A 14,937-nucleotide genomic window follows, 5' to 3' on the forward strand; every position below is an offset into this window, starting at 1 on the left:
AGGAAGGAAGGAAGGAAGGAAGGAAGGAAGGAAGGAAGGAAAGAAGGAAGGAAGGAAGGAAAGGCAGGAGGAAGGAAGGGAGGCAATGAGAGAACAAGGGCAACAGTGACACCCTGTCTAGGAAGGAAAGAAGGAAGGGAAGGAGGCAGGGAGGGAGCTCTAGGTGACTCTCGGGCATAAGAGCCAGAGGAATAAATTCCCTGACCTATATCTCCTTTACTATCTGATCTCCTGCTGTGACTTCTTTGAGATAGAGGAAAAACCAAAGTGTTTTTCATACTCTAAAGCAACGCATTACTTCTGATACTGAATGCATGAAGGGATTTCCCCACACATCAAGAAATTCTCCAGCAGAAATGAGCAGTGTATGTATCCTCCAATTCAATTCTGACATCATCTACCTGGAGATAGTGTTAGATCTCACATGTTAAAGGCTTAGTTCCACAAAACTGCCTCCCATTTCAGATGCCAGTCACAAGGTCTAGGTTGTGACATGTACCCATATCACATGGTTCCCACCACTGGCCATGGTTCCCATGACACCCTCCTAAGGTTCAACTAATTTTCAAGAATAACTCGCATAATTCAGGGAAACACTTGAATTACATTTACTGGTTTATTAATACAAGATGTAGTAAAGGATACAGATGAACAACAGATGAAGAAATACACAGGGCAAGGTCTGGAAAGGTCCTGAGCACAGGAGTTTCTGTCCCTGTGGAGTTGAGGTGTGCCACCCTTCTGGCACATGGCTGTGTTCACCAATGCAGAAGTTCTCAGAACCCCCTGCTTCAGGGATTTTTATGGAGGGTTTAACCACATAAGCATGATTGATTATTAATTCAATTTCCATCCCCTCTCCCCTCTCCAGAGAATGGGAACTGGGTCTGAAGTTCTCAGATTATAATCATGTCTTGGTCTTTCTGGTGACTACCCCTTGTTCAGAAGTCCACCGAAGAGTTGTCTCATTAGAACGCAAGACACTCCTATCACCTTGAAAATCCCAAGGAATTTAGGAAATTTGTGTCAGGGACTGGTAGCAGAGACCTACACACACACACACACACACACACACACACGTATATACATATATACACATACATATATATATTTGTGTGTGTATATATATATATTATATATCTTATTATTTCACAGATTTTCACTGACCAAAACCATCGGTATGCGAGAGGGCAAGGAAGCCAGTTGAGTAGCCCATGCAGACCAACCTTCAAAGCAGAGAGCAGGTTAAATTGAAAGGGCAAATACTCTTGCAGATATCTGACAGAGTAGTTGTGGAAATTCAGAGCCAGGAGAGACATTAGAAATCACCTAAAATCAGAAAATTTGAGGTACCTCGTGAGAGTAAGTAACATGCATTGTGTAATTTATAATTAAGACACACTGTCGGTCAATCAGCTGAGTTGAGAACTCTAGCTCTACATGCATTATAGTTCATAATTATGTCACAGTCACCACTTATAGCATCTATGCAAATCGCTTGTTGTGTGTGAAGTTACACCGATCAGCATTGCTATTGCCTACAAAATTAATAAAATTTGAAATGTATTAACCTAAGGGGCTGGAGTTTGGCCATATTAGAGGAAGCATTTTGGAAGAGTAGTTTGTCCTGCATAACTTATTTCAGTTCGTACTATAATTCTCTGAAAATTACTTTCAGTGACCATACCTGTTATAGAAAATTGCTGTTTAAGGTGATTATCTTAGACAGGGGGAAGAATTACAATAACCCTTTATTGGAGTCATTGCTTAAGAGGCTTAAAATTTGATTAATTCATTTGATTAAAAGCAGCATATAAAACTCTTTAATGTATTAAGCATTTCCCGTTCTCAAAATGAATTCTACCCATTGTTGTTGGAATATGTTTCCTTTTAACATTTTCCTACCTTATTGTTTTCATTAATCTGTTAATACCATCTGGCCAATTATATCAAGTAATTTTACACTTACTGAATGTTCCTGTGTGTGAAGACTATGAAGCATCTCTTCAAACTCTGCTCACATTCTGGAAATCATTGGCCAAAACACTCACTCTGAAATCAAAGATTTTACTTGTGAACAGCAAATTTTGTGTATTTCTCACACAAATGTTCTTTTTGCATTCTGTGGTCTCTTCATCTTTTCTCATATAGTTTGTGTTATATAGGTTCTTGCTAAGATCTTTTATATCTCGGTATCAAAAAGTAGAAATCATCAATGTCAGCTGAGCTTTTCTGCTACAATTGTGATTATTATATTTAATTGTAAATGCTACATTGTACCCATCCTATTTCACAAGGAGATATATTCCCTTGATTCTGTATTACAAGGAAGCCATTGTTAGGTTTGAGTGCCTATAGAATATAAAGGTTATAGTCAAAACAAGACTATTTCAATATAAATGAACCATTTCCTCCTTTTTAAAAAGCAGTAAACTAATGAGCCAAAATATATTGTAGCTTTACAAATGCTTTTACTAGGCCTTTATACGTGTTCCTACTATACTTTCTTTTTATTATACAGTGAGATAGAACTTGCCATTTAATGTCAAAGTATCAAAGAATTCAGCTACTTCACATGTTTATAGTGTTTGCTTTTAAAACAATTAATTTTAAAAATTTGAAACATAATACAAGTACCCCTAATATAAACGCTGATTTTTAATGGTTCCATAATATCTCACCAAACAGATTTGATATATTTTGCTGAATTAACTGGAGCTGAATATAAAGTTGCTCTCAACTTATCATTACCACAGATAACACTACAGTGAAAACATCCTACACATAGATTTTTCTGTACTTTCAGTTATTCCCCGTGATACAGTTTTTTGAATATTTGTCCTTGTCCAGATCTCATGTTGAATTGTAATCCCCAATGCTGGAGGTGGGGTCTGGTGGGAGGTGTTTGGGTCATAGGGGCAGATCCCTCATGGCTTGGTGCTTTCTTCACATTAGTGAGTTCTCACGAGATATGGTGGTATAAAAGTGTGTAGCACCTCTCCCGTCACTCACTCTCTCTTGCTCCCGTTCTCGTCATGTAATGTGCCTGCTTCCACTTTGCCTTCTGCCATAAATGGAAGCTTCCTGAGGCCTCCCCAGAGGCAGATGCTGCTATGCTTCCTGTATAGCCTGCAGAGCTGCAAGCCGATTAAATCTCTTTTCTTATAAATTACCCATTCTCAGGTATTTCTTTATAGTAGTGCAAGAATGACTTCATACACTCTGGAAGGGCGGTAATAGGGTTAAAGGATGTGAAATTTTTGCTACTAGTATTACATATTGCTAAACTGATTTCCAGTAGGGCTTAACTAGTTTATTTTACCATCAGCAATGTTAAATAACCTCTGCTTCATTCCACCTTCAGTGACATTAATTCATTCAACTTTTTGTAAGTTTTACAGGCTGATAGGGAAAACTCATTGTTTTATTTTGTATTATTTTATCATCACAAGGTTGGATATTTGCAGGTATTTTGTTTAATATCTGACTTACCATTTTTCTTGTCAATTTGAATTCTTTAACAAAATAAATATATTAATCTTTATTTGCTAAAGATACTTCTGCCTGCAGAATATAATTTGCTTTTTAAATTTCAGTTAGCAATATGTTCTTCTTAAAGCTGAGACATTCCATAGGTGTTGTGTTTTAGTTCCACTTTGTATACAGACAACTATAGCAGAAGTAGGCAGCTTCTGTTAGTTCTTAAGAGTATGACAGTCTCAGGTTAAACAACATAGAGCCTAAGCTCTATAAGTCAGCTAGTAATGGTAAAATCAGAAATCTCAGAATTTGTTTAGGCTACATGTTATTTGTTATATTTTTATTAATTTCCTATTTATTCTACCTTAACTATTTAGAAAAGCCTTTTTTAAAATGTCAGCCTCTCTACATTGTGCTAACAGAATTCCCAGGAATATTTATTATTATTATTATTAAAAGAATAACCTACCTCTAGGAGGCAGCATGAAGGTGGTGATGATAGTTCAAGTGAACCCAGTTTGAGAGATGAAGCTCAAGGGACTAAGTGGAGGCTCTTGGTCCAGTTGTCTCTTACTCCTGGAGGGTTAAATGTTAGTTGTTGTGTTTAGTTTCAATAAAGGAGATGCCCTTACCAGCTGGATCCTCCTTGAACAAACTGAGCTCCTTGAGGGCATCAACTGTTCATGTTTGTAACTTTTATGTCTAGCTGAGTCACCAGCACAAAGAAGGCAGAGATTTAATGAATACTGAAATGAAATAATGAATGAATTGCAGGGGAAAATAGTATGGGAGGCAATTGGAGTTATAAACTATAATATTGAATGTGACCACCATGAGTCATCAAAGGAGGAAAATAAATTTAAAATTTTTAATTATCTCTAAGATCTGATTTTTAAAAATTTTTACCAAAATTAGAATATCTGTAAATATCCATGTGGACTTAAACAAAAAATGGACTTTTTTGATTAATAGAATACAATGACACTTATTTTTTTAATGGAATAGCTAGTGAAATACAATACAGTACATTGGTTCCTCAAAGCCAATGTTTCAAGATAATTCAGTCTTATATAATTGTGACCTAAAGCAATACAAAATTGGTAGTTATTTTCCAGTCCTCTTTAGTAGGCTGGCTCATTGGATCTGAGAAGCGGTGCACAGACAGGAAACCTATGTGTTCTCTACCTTTGCAGTGTTTAAAAGACCAGTCCAAAAAACTGTACCTTATGCAGCCTAGTAATTTGATCAGTTAATGACATGAACATTTGGCTAAGATTTGAGAAAAAAAAAAAAAGAGAGAGAATTCAAGTATAAAATACAGTGAATTCCAAGTCCATAAGGGCTGCCTCCAGGACAAGAGATAAAGCCCCCTAATATTAAACTGTGGGAGAATCTGCTTCAGCTGCAGGGTTTTCTATTTGGAAGCCTGTGGGAGCTGGTAACTTCAATAAATCTATATTGTTTTGGAATAGATGCCTTTTAAAACTTTTCTTTTTAAGAAAACATGCTTAAAAGCATAATTTTTTCTCTTAATCCTCTCTTTTCTATGAGACTTTGATCTTACCAGCTAGATTTTGCCAACTGCATTGCATTTTAAAAACATAATTTCTCTGTTTGTTAAGGGATTGCTAAGTTGGAAAGACAGAGGTGGTAGATGCTGTGAAAGGCCAGAAAGGAGGGAGATTGATTCTCGGTTGGGAAAGGGTCCAAGCAGGTCAACCAGGTCTTGAATTTGGCCTTGAATCAAAGTAAACCTTAGATTAAAAAGAAAGAAGAATGTAAAGTATCTTAGTGAGAGGGAACAGCATAAATGAAAATGGACTAGAGAGAATGAATGTGGAAAGGGAATTTCAAGTGAATGTCAGAAAAATAGTTTACGAAGTAATGCCAGCTATTGATGGATTGGTCCAGTTGAGAGCAGCTCACTGAGAAGCTTTAATGTTATCATCTATTTTTTAAATAATTAAAGCCAAACTTTACAGTGTTTTTTAAGTGGGAGGTGTTATGGGGCATTGTTTTCTTTTGATACCAAAACCATTTTCCATGATCTCAGAACTCCTGGACAAAGAACCTCTAATAATTTTGTATATTTCATTATACTTTTAAAATTTTTTTTTTTTTTTTTTCTGAGATGGAGTCTTGCTCTGTCACTCAGGCTGTAATGCAGTGGTGTAGTCTTGGCTCACTGGAACCCCAGCCTCCCGGGTTCAAGTAATTCTGCTACCTCAGCCTCCAAAGTAGCTGGAATTATAGACACTTGCCACCATGTCTAACTAATTTTTGTATTTTTAGTAAAGATGAAGTTTCACCATATTGGCCAGGCTGGTCTCGAACTCCTGACCTCAAGTGATCCAACTGCCTCGGCCTCCCAAAGTGCCAGGATTACAGGCTTCAGCCATCACTTGGACTCAATATACTTTCAAATGTAATTTTCTAAAAACAGCTTTTGGAGAGAACAGAGGCATCAATACTGTTACAATCTATTAATTATCTGGCCCTATGGACATTAATAAGTGACATTCTAGAGTATGAGTATCAGAGACCAGTGGTTTGTCTATTAAAATAGTAGAATTATCTTACTTGATAATTCTTGAGAAGGCTGTGACACCGTTTACTAAATTTACTATATTTATTGTAGTGTTTGGCTCCTTGATTCTGCAAACCTTTATTTGACTCTGCCTGTTGTCTTTCACATAAGGACTACAGCATTTTTTACTGACTCCTCCTTGACCATCATTTTTTTTCTTAATATAGTAAAAACCTAGCATTTCCATGAAGTTGACTTACTGGCTTGTATTGCTATTTACTTCTGGGATGTAGTAATGCGGGATATATTATGGAAAGAAACTTAACAAAAAACAGAAAGAGAAAATTATCTGTAGTTGTCAGGGGCTCATTAACCTTTCTGTGCCTTAAATTGAAGCCACATTTTTGTGTCTGTGTAGCTTGTCATCCTCAATAAAATCTGCTTGAATTTGAAAATTCTATTTCTAGAGCTGCTTTTTATTTGCTCATTACTGACATCCCTCATTTTCTCTTCTCAGGGAGGGACTGGATATTGTTGGGTCTCCCCACTCCAACTCTCCCAAAGGGAGAAAATTCCTTAGCGGTTTTGAGTAACACAGCAACACATTTTTTGTCTTTGTTGTCAGATTGGAAGTGTGTGAATCCTCTGTCCCTCAGGCCAGATTTCAAGAAGTTCCAAAGGAACTTCTCATATGGAAAATAGTCAGTCTTCCCTTGCATAATTTTTATTACCTAATGAATGATTCAGATTGGGCACCTAACTGAAGGAGGCATATGAGTGGCAGATTATAACAATAGGTTATGTATTTTGGCCATCAGCCTGAAATTCTAAATGAATATATTCTAACTCATTTAGTTTCTCCCCAAAGCTTTGTAAAGATATTCTTAGCATTTAATTATACCAAACCAAACTACAATTTATTTGGAGTTAGTTATTTGTTCTGGGTTCATTAACACATCTGATTTAAAAGTGATAAGCACTTAAAATAAATGGAAAATGATTCCTGGGTAGATAGGTCTAAGTGGATGCAGTTTTGTACCTGACCTGGTTCATGTGTCTGACCTATTACTACTTCAAGGAATGTAGTAGCAGGTGTTGATATTTTTCCTAACAGCAGATTGGTCGTGTTTGGTGGGATATGCTTAGTGCAGTGTGAAATTGACATTTCAGAGCTCCAGGTTGCTATTTACAGTGACTGGTTTCTATTGATGAACTTTTTGCTTCTTTTACTTACAGACCCACATAAGCTTTTAAAAATTGATTCTCAGTTTTAAATTGATTCATGCTTTTCTTTCAGATAAGGTAGTTTGAATTTCCCTGAATAGTTTTATTCTTGAGTATAATACCTTTTGGGGGATGGTGTTCATTTCAGTCTTTCCTATATGTTTCTGAATAAAACAAATTTAGATTTTGAAAGGTCAATTAGTCAGTCCAGCTGCTTTCAATCTGAAGAGACTTAATTCTCCCCAGACAAGCACAATGTATCTCACTTAAAAAATATATTTTAGAGATAAGTAGCTTAAGAATAACTGTACCTATTGAACACCTAGCATGATATCTCCCTCATTTACCTAATGAACAAGACAGACATTAGGAACCAACATCAAAATGTTTTTGTACCATATGAAAGCTGTCACAGTTTCTCTTTTTACTGTAAATGGCTCATCAACTTGGAAATTTCACATAAGCAGATCAGAATTTAAGAGTGCAGAGGATATTAGTATCCTTCTAGAAATTTGTCTGTTATGAAGCCTTTTATTATTTCATCTTTCCACCGTGAAAGATATCTCTATAAGGATGAAGCAAAGCAGAAATAAGTAAAAAGGCAAATGAAATAACTATACTTAAGGAGATAAGAGTTAAGCATTTTTCTTCTCAGCCTTTATGTATGTCTGTCTTTAACATTTATAAAGTGCTTAGTGTGTGGGAAACATTATCATAATATCAACTCCTAGAGCACACATTAACAACCCAATGATGTGTGAACTGTTGTCATCCCATTGTACAGGTAAAGAACTGAAGTATAGAGAAATTAGGTTATTTTCACAAGGTCCCACAACTAGTAAAATGCAGAGTTGATTTAAAAGCATGGCCTCTGGAGCCAGACTGTCTTAACCACCATTTACACTATGCTGCCCTTATGTGTCCACAAGCAACAGTTTACGTACCATTTTTCAATGTTTTACTATATCATGTATCATATTTTTGTACCAAAGGAGTAATTATAAACATAACACAGTTACTCTGGTATTTTTAGAAATCTAAGCTATTATGTCTGAGGTATACAGAGTTATATGTTACATTAAAATTTGGAATCAAATTTGTACTCTTTTGAGTTTTCTGAACACATTTCTCTCATCAAGCCATTCCAAGGTTTTTATGTTGCTTTTACATTGAATCAAAAAATACATGTTTAGTAATACTTTGATTTTTCCCCAGAGGTAGTTGTAGCCCATCAATTTCAAGGGTCACTTCTAAAGTCATCTTAGAGTTATTATTGGTCACAAAAAAAAAAAAAAAAATTAGTTTCAGAATCATTGTTTGGATTTGTTTGTATTCTTCCTTATACCTATTTCCTAACATTTCAGCAGTTAATCTTTTTCTTTAGCAGTGATGAAAATTAAAGAGGGGCGGCTATAATTTATAAAAAGGACAGAAAGTCACATCAAAAGTTTAACAGTGTACCTCTAAATTACATGTTTAATATCAACTGATCACCTAATAATGTATTTAGTTATATATGCTTTATATTAGCAAAAAAGTGAACAAGTTTTATAGAAAAAATATTAATCTATCAGAAATTAAATGAATTTTTATGTATTTTATGTTACCATTATATATCCAACTCAGATATACTAAGTGTAGTCTTATATAAATGCTAATTTATACTACATCTCTCCAGTTGCCCATACTTATTTTAAACTCCGTAAGAATTTGTTCGTTTATGAGTGGCTGCAACAGATTTAGAGAAAGATGTGGGATAATTACTCTGCTCAGGCTGCCATAACAAAAGACCACAGACTGGGTGGTTTTAACAATAGAAATTAAGTTTTTCACATTTCTGGAAGCTAGAAGTCCATGATCAGGGTGCCAGCAGGGATGCTTTCTGGCAAGGCTTCTCTTGGCTTGCAGATGGCCACCATATTGCTGTGTCCTCACACAGCTTTTCCTCTGTGTGCACACACTCCTTATGTCTCTTTCTCTTATAAGGACACCAGTCCTGTCAAATTAAGGCCCCACAGTTATGACCTCATGTAACCCTAATTACCTCCCTAAAGGTCCTGTCTTCAAATATAGTCATGTTGGAGGTTAGGCCTTCAACATAATTTTGGGGGCACACATTCAGTTCCTAACAATTAGCATCAGTGATGGTGGGTAATCTGCCAGGTTCTGCTGATCATATTCTCTTATTTTTATGTTCAATAAACTAGCATTGTGCAACAAATGAAGACATTTTTCTTTAACTTACCTCACTTAGAGAAAACCTTGAGGTGTTTTGTATTCACTTTGTATCTTTAAGTTTAGGCAAAGTACTAGTATGATGGCTTTCAAAAATTTTTTTTACCTTGATCTGCACATAGATATAGATTTTTTATTACAACTCAATTCACATGCACCCACAATCACACGTACACATGTACTGTATAACAGAAACAAGAGTTTATGTTATGAATCTTACCCTCTTAAAAGCATTACACCTTGGTATTTTTCTTACATTCTATTATAATTTATTTTTAAATTTAATAAATTTAATCCCATTAATTTAATTAATAATGGTCATGACCCACTAAATTGACTCATGAGTTAACACTCATTTAAAATTTGAAAAACTGCTTGCAAGGTAAAACTCATTTGATCAGTATTGTCTCAAGGTAGCAATGTTACTGTATGTGCATTCCTAGTAACTCCCCTAGAATGTAATATTTAGACGTATTTTTAGCAGAGTTTTGCTATTTGTTGTTGTCTCAAGTACTCAATGACTGGAAGAAAACTCTCTAGAAAGTGTAACCCTTCATTTAGAGGGTGCACTAGTTTCTTTCAAATCTTAGAACAGCACAAATAAGAGATCTAGGAGACTGCTACATTGTTGAGGTTGGGCTCCTTGAAAGCCAAGTTCCCATGAAAATCAGGTGCATATGCACAGTGATATAAGCTATTCAACAAGTATCTCAATGTATTTGTCATCAATGATCTTTGTCCCTGATATGGTCTGGCTCTGTGTCCCCACCCAAATCTCATCTTGAATTGTAATCCAAAATGTAATCCCCACATGTTGCGGGAGGGACCTTGTGGGAGGTGGTTAGATCATGGGGCCGGTTCCCCCATGCTGTTCTCGTGATAGTGAATGAGTTCTCATGAGATCTGATGGTTTTATAAGCGGCTTTCCCTACTTCCCTCTGCACTTGTCTCTCCTGCCACCATGTGAAGAAGGACATGTTTGCTTCCCCTTCCGCCAGGATTGTAAGTTCCCTGAGGCCTCCCCAGCCATGCGGAACTGTGAGTCAATTAAACCTCTTTGCTTTATAAATTATCCAGCCTTGGACAGTTCTTTATAGCAGCATGAGAACAGATTAATACAGTCCCTTTTACATTAATTGGAGATACTCTAGCATTCAGGGTCCTTTCAGAAAATAGGAACCATTCTAAATACTTCAAGCAGGGATAATTTAATACAGGATATTAAATTATATAGATGATGAAAGCTCTAGAAGCCAAACCAGGAATGGTGACTCATCCCAGAGAATGGCAACAGCAGGAAGCTGCTGGCAGGAGGCAATGTTACCGAAACCGGGGAGCTGAGGTCATGTGGCAAAAGCTGGAACCACGGAGAGGACTGTCTGGATAAGCTTTAGTCACAAATGAGATGGAACTACTGCTGGAGACACTATGGGATCCCCTCCTTATACCCTCCATCCTTTTACTAATAGCATTCATTGGTCAAAACTACTGGAAGCCCAGAGACCAGGGGAAAGAGAAAAATGTAGTTCCCTGCTGTACAGAATAGAACCAAGGAGAGGCAGGGATTGGATCTAAGACGAGCTAATCTAAGCAAATGATTGGCATAGATACTTAGAGTCATCTGTGTTTTTCTTTCTTATTTAATTAATTTTACTTTTGTTATAATACCCATGTAAAAATTCACCCTTGTAAATTATGCTCATGTTTATAGATTTATAGGATATGAGTTTTAGGCTTTTAAAATATGCCTTTCTCTCTCATGTTTTCATTGAATATATGTGCCTTAATTTATCTATTTCCTTCTAATGGAACATTGAGGTTGCATTTGACATTTTGCTGTTTTAAATTACTCTGATGTGACTATATTCATGGAAAGATACTTTCTCCTATACTGTTTTATTATTTTAAAAGTTATACTCAGAAGATGGATTAGTGTCCCAAAAGCATGAATAGGTTTTTGACTTTTTTTTTTTTTGAATCAGATTGCTTTTCCCTAGCATTTTTCCAGTGTTCCAGTATATAAGTATGATAAGTTAGAAGAAAAGCTTTGGACAAATTGAATTACCAGAGTTTAACTGAGCAAATAATGAATCATGAATTGGGTAGCCCCCAAAACAGAATATGTTGAGAGCGATTCCTGAATGTCACATGGTCAGTTAAGCTTATGGATGGACGGAAAAAAGAAAGTGATATGCAGAAAATGGAAGTGAGGAACAGAAACAGCTGGATTGGTTACAGCTGGGTGTTTGAATTTGAATAGGGCTTGAGGAGTTGACCGCCTGTGATTGGCTGAAACTTAGATGTGGTGATTGGCTGAGACTTGGCTACTTGTTATAGGAGTAAGTTATAGTCTATTTATACATCCAGTTAGGTTACAGTTCACTGTGTATGGAGAAACCTTTAGGTCAAACATAAAATATGTAAGGAGTCAGCTTAAGGTTAAATTTAATTTAAGCAGATAGAACCAATTTTACTGACTTTTATCTACATTAGAATTGTTTCATTAAAAAAATTTTGTTACTTCATTTAGTTGGTGAGTTATGGTAACTGGTTTTCAATGGTTGGTTCTTTGATAATTAGGATATTGAGCATATTTTTCACAAATTTTTTGACTAGTGGCATTTTTTCTTTTGTAAATTACTTATTTACATTTTTGCACATTCTAACAAATTCGCTAAGACTGTGGATCTAAGAAGACAGAAAACAGTTTAACATGGACTCTCATATTGAAAAAAAAAAAAAAACTATGGACCTGTGTCTCTCCTTCAGCCCTGTAACCTGGTGGACTAGAATGAACTATATTGAAAGATCCCTAAAGTCCATTTCTTAAACCAGCCTGACTGGTTCCCTTACAATTCACAATAATAGCTTCCTTTGTCTTTTTCTTCTCTGTGCCCTTAGAACTGGGGTTTGGGGTTAGGGAGGGTCAGTCTTTCAAAAAACAAGCACTTAATTTCTCGAAGTGTCATCTTGAGAAAATGATGTTTTGTTTTTTTTTTCATGAAAGAATTCTAGTTTTTTGCCTTTTTAACTTAAAAACATTTTGTTTCACAAATAAAAATGTTTCGAGAAGAAATAGTATAATAATTTTTATATTCTTAAATCTGTGTCTATGTGTTTTTATACATAGTATGAATTATGGCTTTATTGTTTTGAAAATTAGTTCTTAGCAGTCTATAGGTTTAAACATTTTCCTTTAGAATTTGAAGAGACCTTAGAGATAATCAGGCTTATTGTTTTATTTTCTTACATATTCACTAGTACAGGAGATTATCTTTGTTTTGTAAGAAAAATAAAACATCTTTTATATATATGAGGTTTGCAATAATGAAAAGCTTAATTTAGCTTCCTTAAATGCTTTAATTTCCTTCCTTTGAAAGTATTAGACTGCATACTTTAAGTTAAACTCACAATAATTGTTTAATTAGCATTCAAAATATATATATTATAGTTGGCTAAGATATGCTGATTTTTACTTAAATGTTAACATGGTTAATTTAAGACTTATTTCCTACTTCTAGCTGTCATAAGGTGTTATTTATGATTTATTCTTCCCTCGAGAAAATTATTAAGGATTTATATTATTCTCATATAATCTATCTTATAAAACAAGTATGGAACAAAAAATAAAAGTATGATTTTTATAGAATAGATTATATGAAAATAATATAAGAATAAGAGATATAAGCTATTCAACAATTGATATAAGCTATTCATTATTTTATAGAATATAGAATATATTATTCTCATATAAACCATTCTATAAAACAAGTACAGAACAAAGAAAGTATGAGACTACATTTGTTTTCTAAAATGTTTTAATTTAAATGAGAAAATTATTTTACATTTAGTAAAAACATACAAAAATTTATACCAACTAATAATCTACTTACAAATTTTATTAAACAATATTTTATTTTTAATCATTTCTATTTAATTAGAGAAACTAGGAAGCTATTTTTAAAAATATACTGTACTATATATACACACACACACACATCACTTTTCCTTTCCTGCCAAGAGGAGAAGGCCATCATAAGGCTAGATCTGCAGAGGGGCAGTCTTCATGTACCAATGACGATTTGCTGATAAAGGAAGCAGCTAGTAAAGCATGGATAAAATTAACCTACCCATGGTAACCACATTTTATGGATCTACAGCTGGAAGATGTGGTTTATGATCAACTGAATCTTCATGAACTTCTTCTATTTCCCTGTCCTCCCAGGTTTTTATTCCAAGTTTCTATTTTCTTTCTTTTTTTTTTTATTATTTTTTTGAGACAGAGTCTCGCTCTGTCGCCCGGGCTGGAGTGCAGTGGCCGGATCTCAGGATCTCAGCTCACTGCAAGCTCCGCCTCCCGGGTTTACCCCATTCTCCTGCCTCAGCCTCCCGAGTAGCTGGCACTACAGGCGCCCGCCACCTCACCTGGCTAGTTTTTTGTCCAAGTTTCTATTTTCAGATTCTTGAAAGTCTCATGATTTCCTTCCTCTGCACCTTTGCAATTGCTGTTTTCTCTTTCTAGAATCCCCAGAGTTGGTATCAATTTTGCGAGCAAAATTTGTAATAATAGCTTTCGCTGGCTGGTGTAGTTTATAATATATTATTTAATTTGTTTATTTATTTGTTTTTTGGTATTCCACATTTTTTACCCCTGATTTTTTGTGTATGTGTTACCTTTACAATCAGAATACAGATCTTATTTTATTTATTTTTGAGACAAGACCTCACTCTGTCACCCAGGCTGTAATGCAATGGCATATTTGTAGCTCACTGCAGCCTCAGTCTCCTGGGCTGAAGTGATCCTCTCACCTCAGCCTCCTGAGTAGGTGGGACTACAGGCCCACCACCATGCCTACCTAATTTAAATAAAACTTTGAATAGAGATACTATATTGTTACGTTTTGCTGGCTGGTCTCCCAACTCCTGAGTTTAAGCATTCCTCCCACCTCAGCCTCTCAAAAAGCTAGGATTACAGGTGTGAACCACCATACCCGGCCCAGATTTTTTTTTGTTTGTTTATACACATCATCTGTATTTTAACATGGTTTGACAAATTGGCAGAAGAAAAAGCTTGCTTTGAAAGTCCGTTTTGACTTAACCACATAGTGGCAAACTGAATTAAATATGAAACTCAGATCTTAAAAGTTCAGCATATTTATAGCTGTTCATTCTGTTTTATTTCTTATGTTTTTCTTTTACTTAGCGTTTAGACTGAGTGTCCTCTATTTTAGCATTTCCCCACATAGCACCTTTCTGAGAGTTACTTGCTTAACAAAAATTAACTGTCTGTTCCTTATACTCTTTTTTTTCTTTCCTTTTTTTTTTTTTTATTATTATGCTTTAAGTTCTGGGATACATGTGCAGAACATGCAGGTTTGTTACATAGGTATACATGTGCCACAGTGGTTTGCTGCACCCGTCAATCCGTCATCTACATTAGATATTTCTCCTAATACTATCCCTCCTCTAGT

General features: G+C 35.3%; 1 protein-coding gene across 1 annotated transcript in view; it reads left to right on the plus strand.

Annotated features, from left to right (window-relative positions):
* Window positions 1-6,467, plus strand: part of LOC105512698 (glutathione S-transferase C-terminal domain-containing protein) — a 48,094-nt gene extending 41,627 nt beyond the window's left edge. The window contains exon 6 of the mRNA XM_011943264.1: window positions 5,612-6,467. Coding sequence (XP_011798654.1) covers window positions 5,612-5,655 — 44 coding nt within the window. The 3' untranslated portion in view covers window positions 5,656-6,467. The remainder of the gene's footprint in view (window positions 1-5,611) is intronic.
* Window positions 6,468-14,937: the final 8,470 nt, after the last annotated feature.

The sequence above is a fragment of the Colobus angolensis genome, unplaced genomic scaffold, assembly GCF_000951035.1.
Source record: "Colobus angolensis palliatus isolate OR3802 unplaced genomic scaffold, Cang.pa_1.0 Scaffold217, whole genome shotgun sequence".
NCBI classification, from domain to species: domain Eukaryota; kingdom Metazoa; phylum Chordata; class Mammalia; order Primates; family Cercopithecidae; genus Colobus; species Colobus angolensis.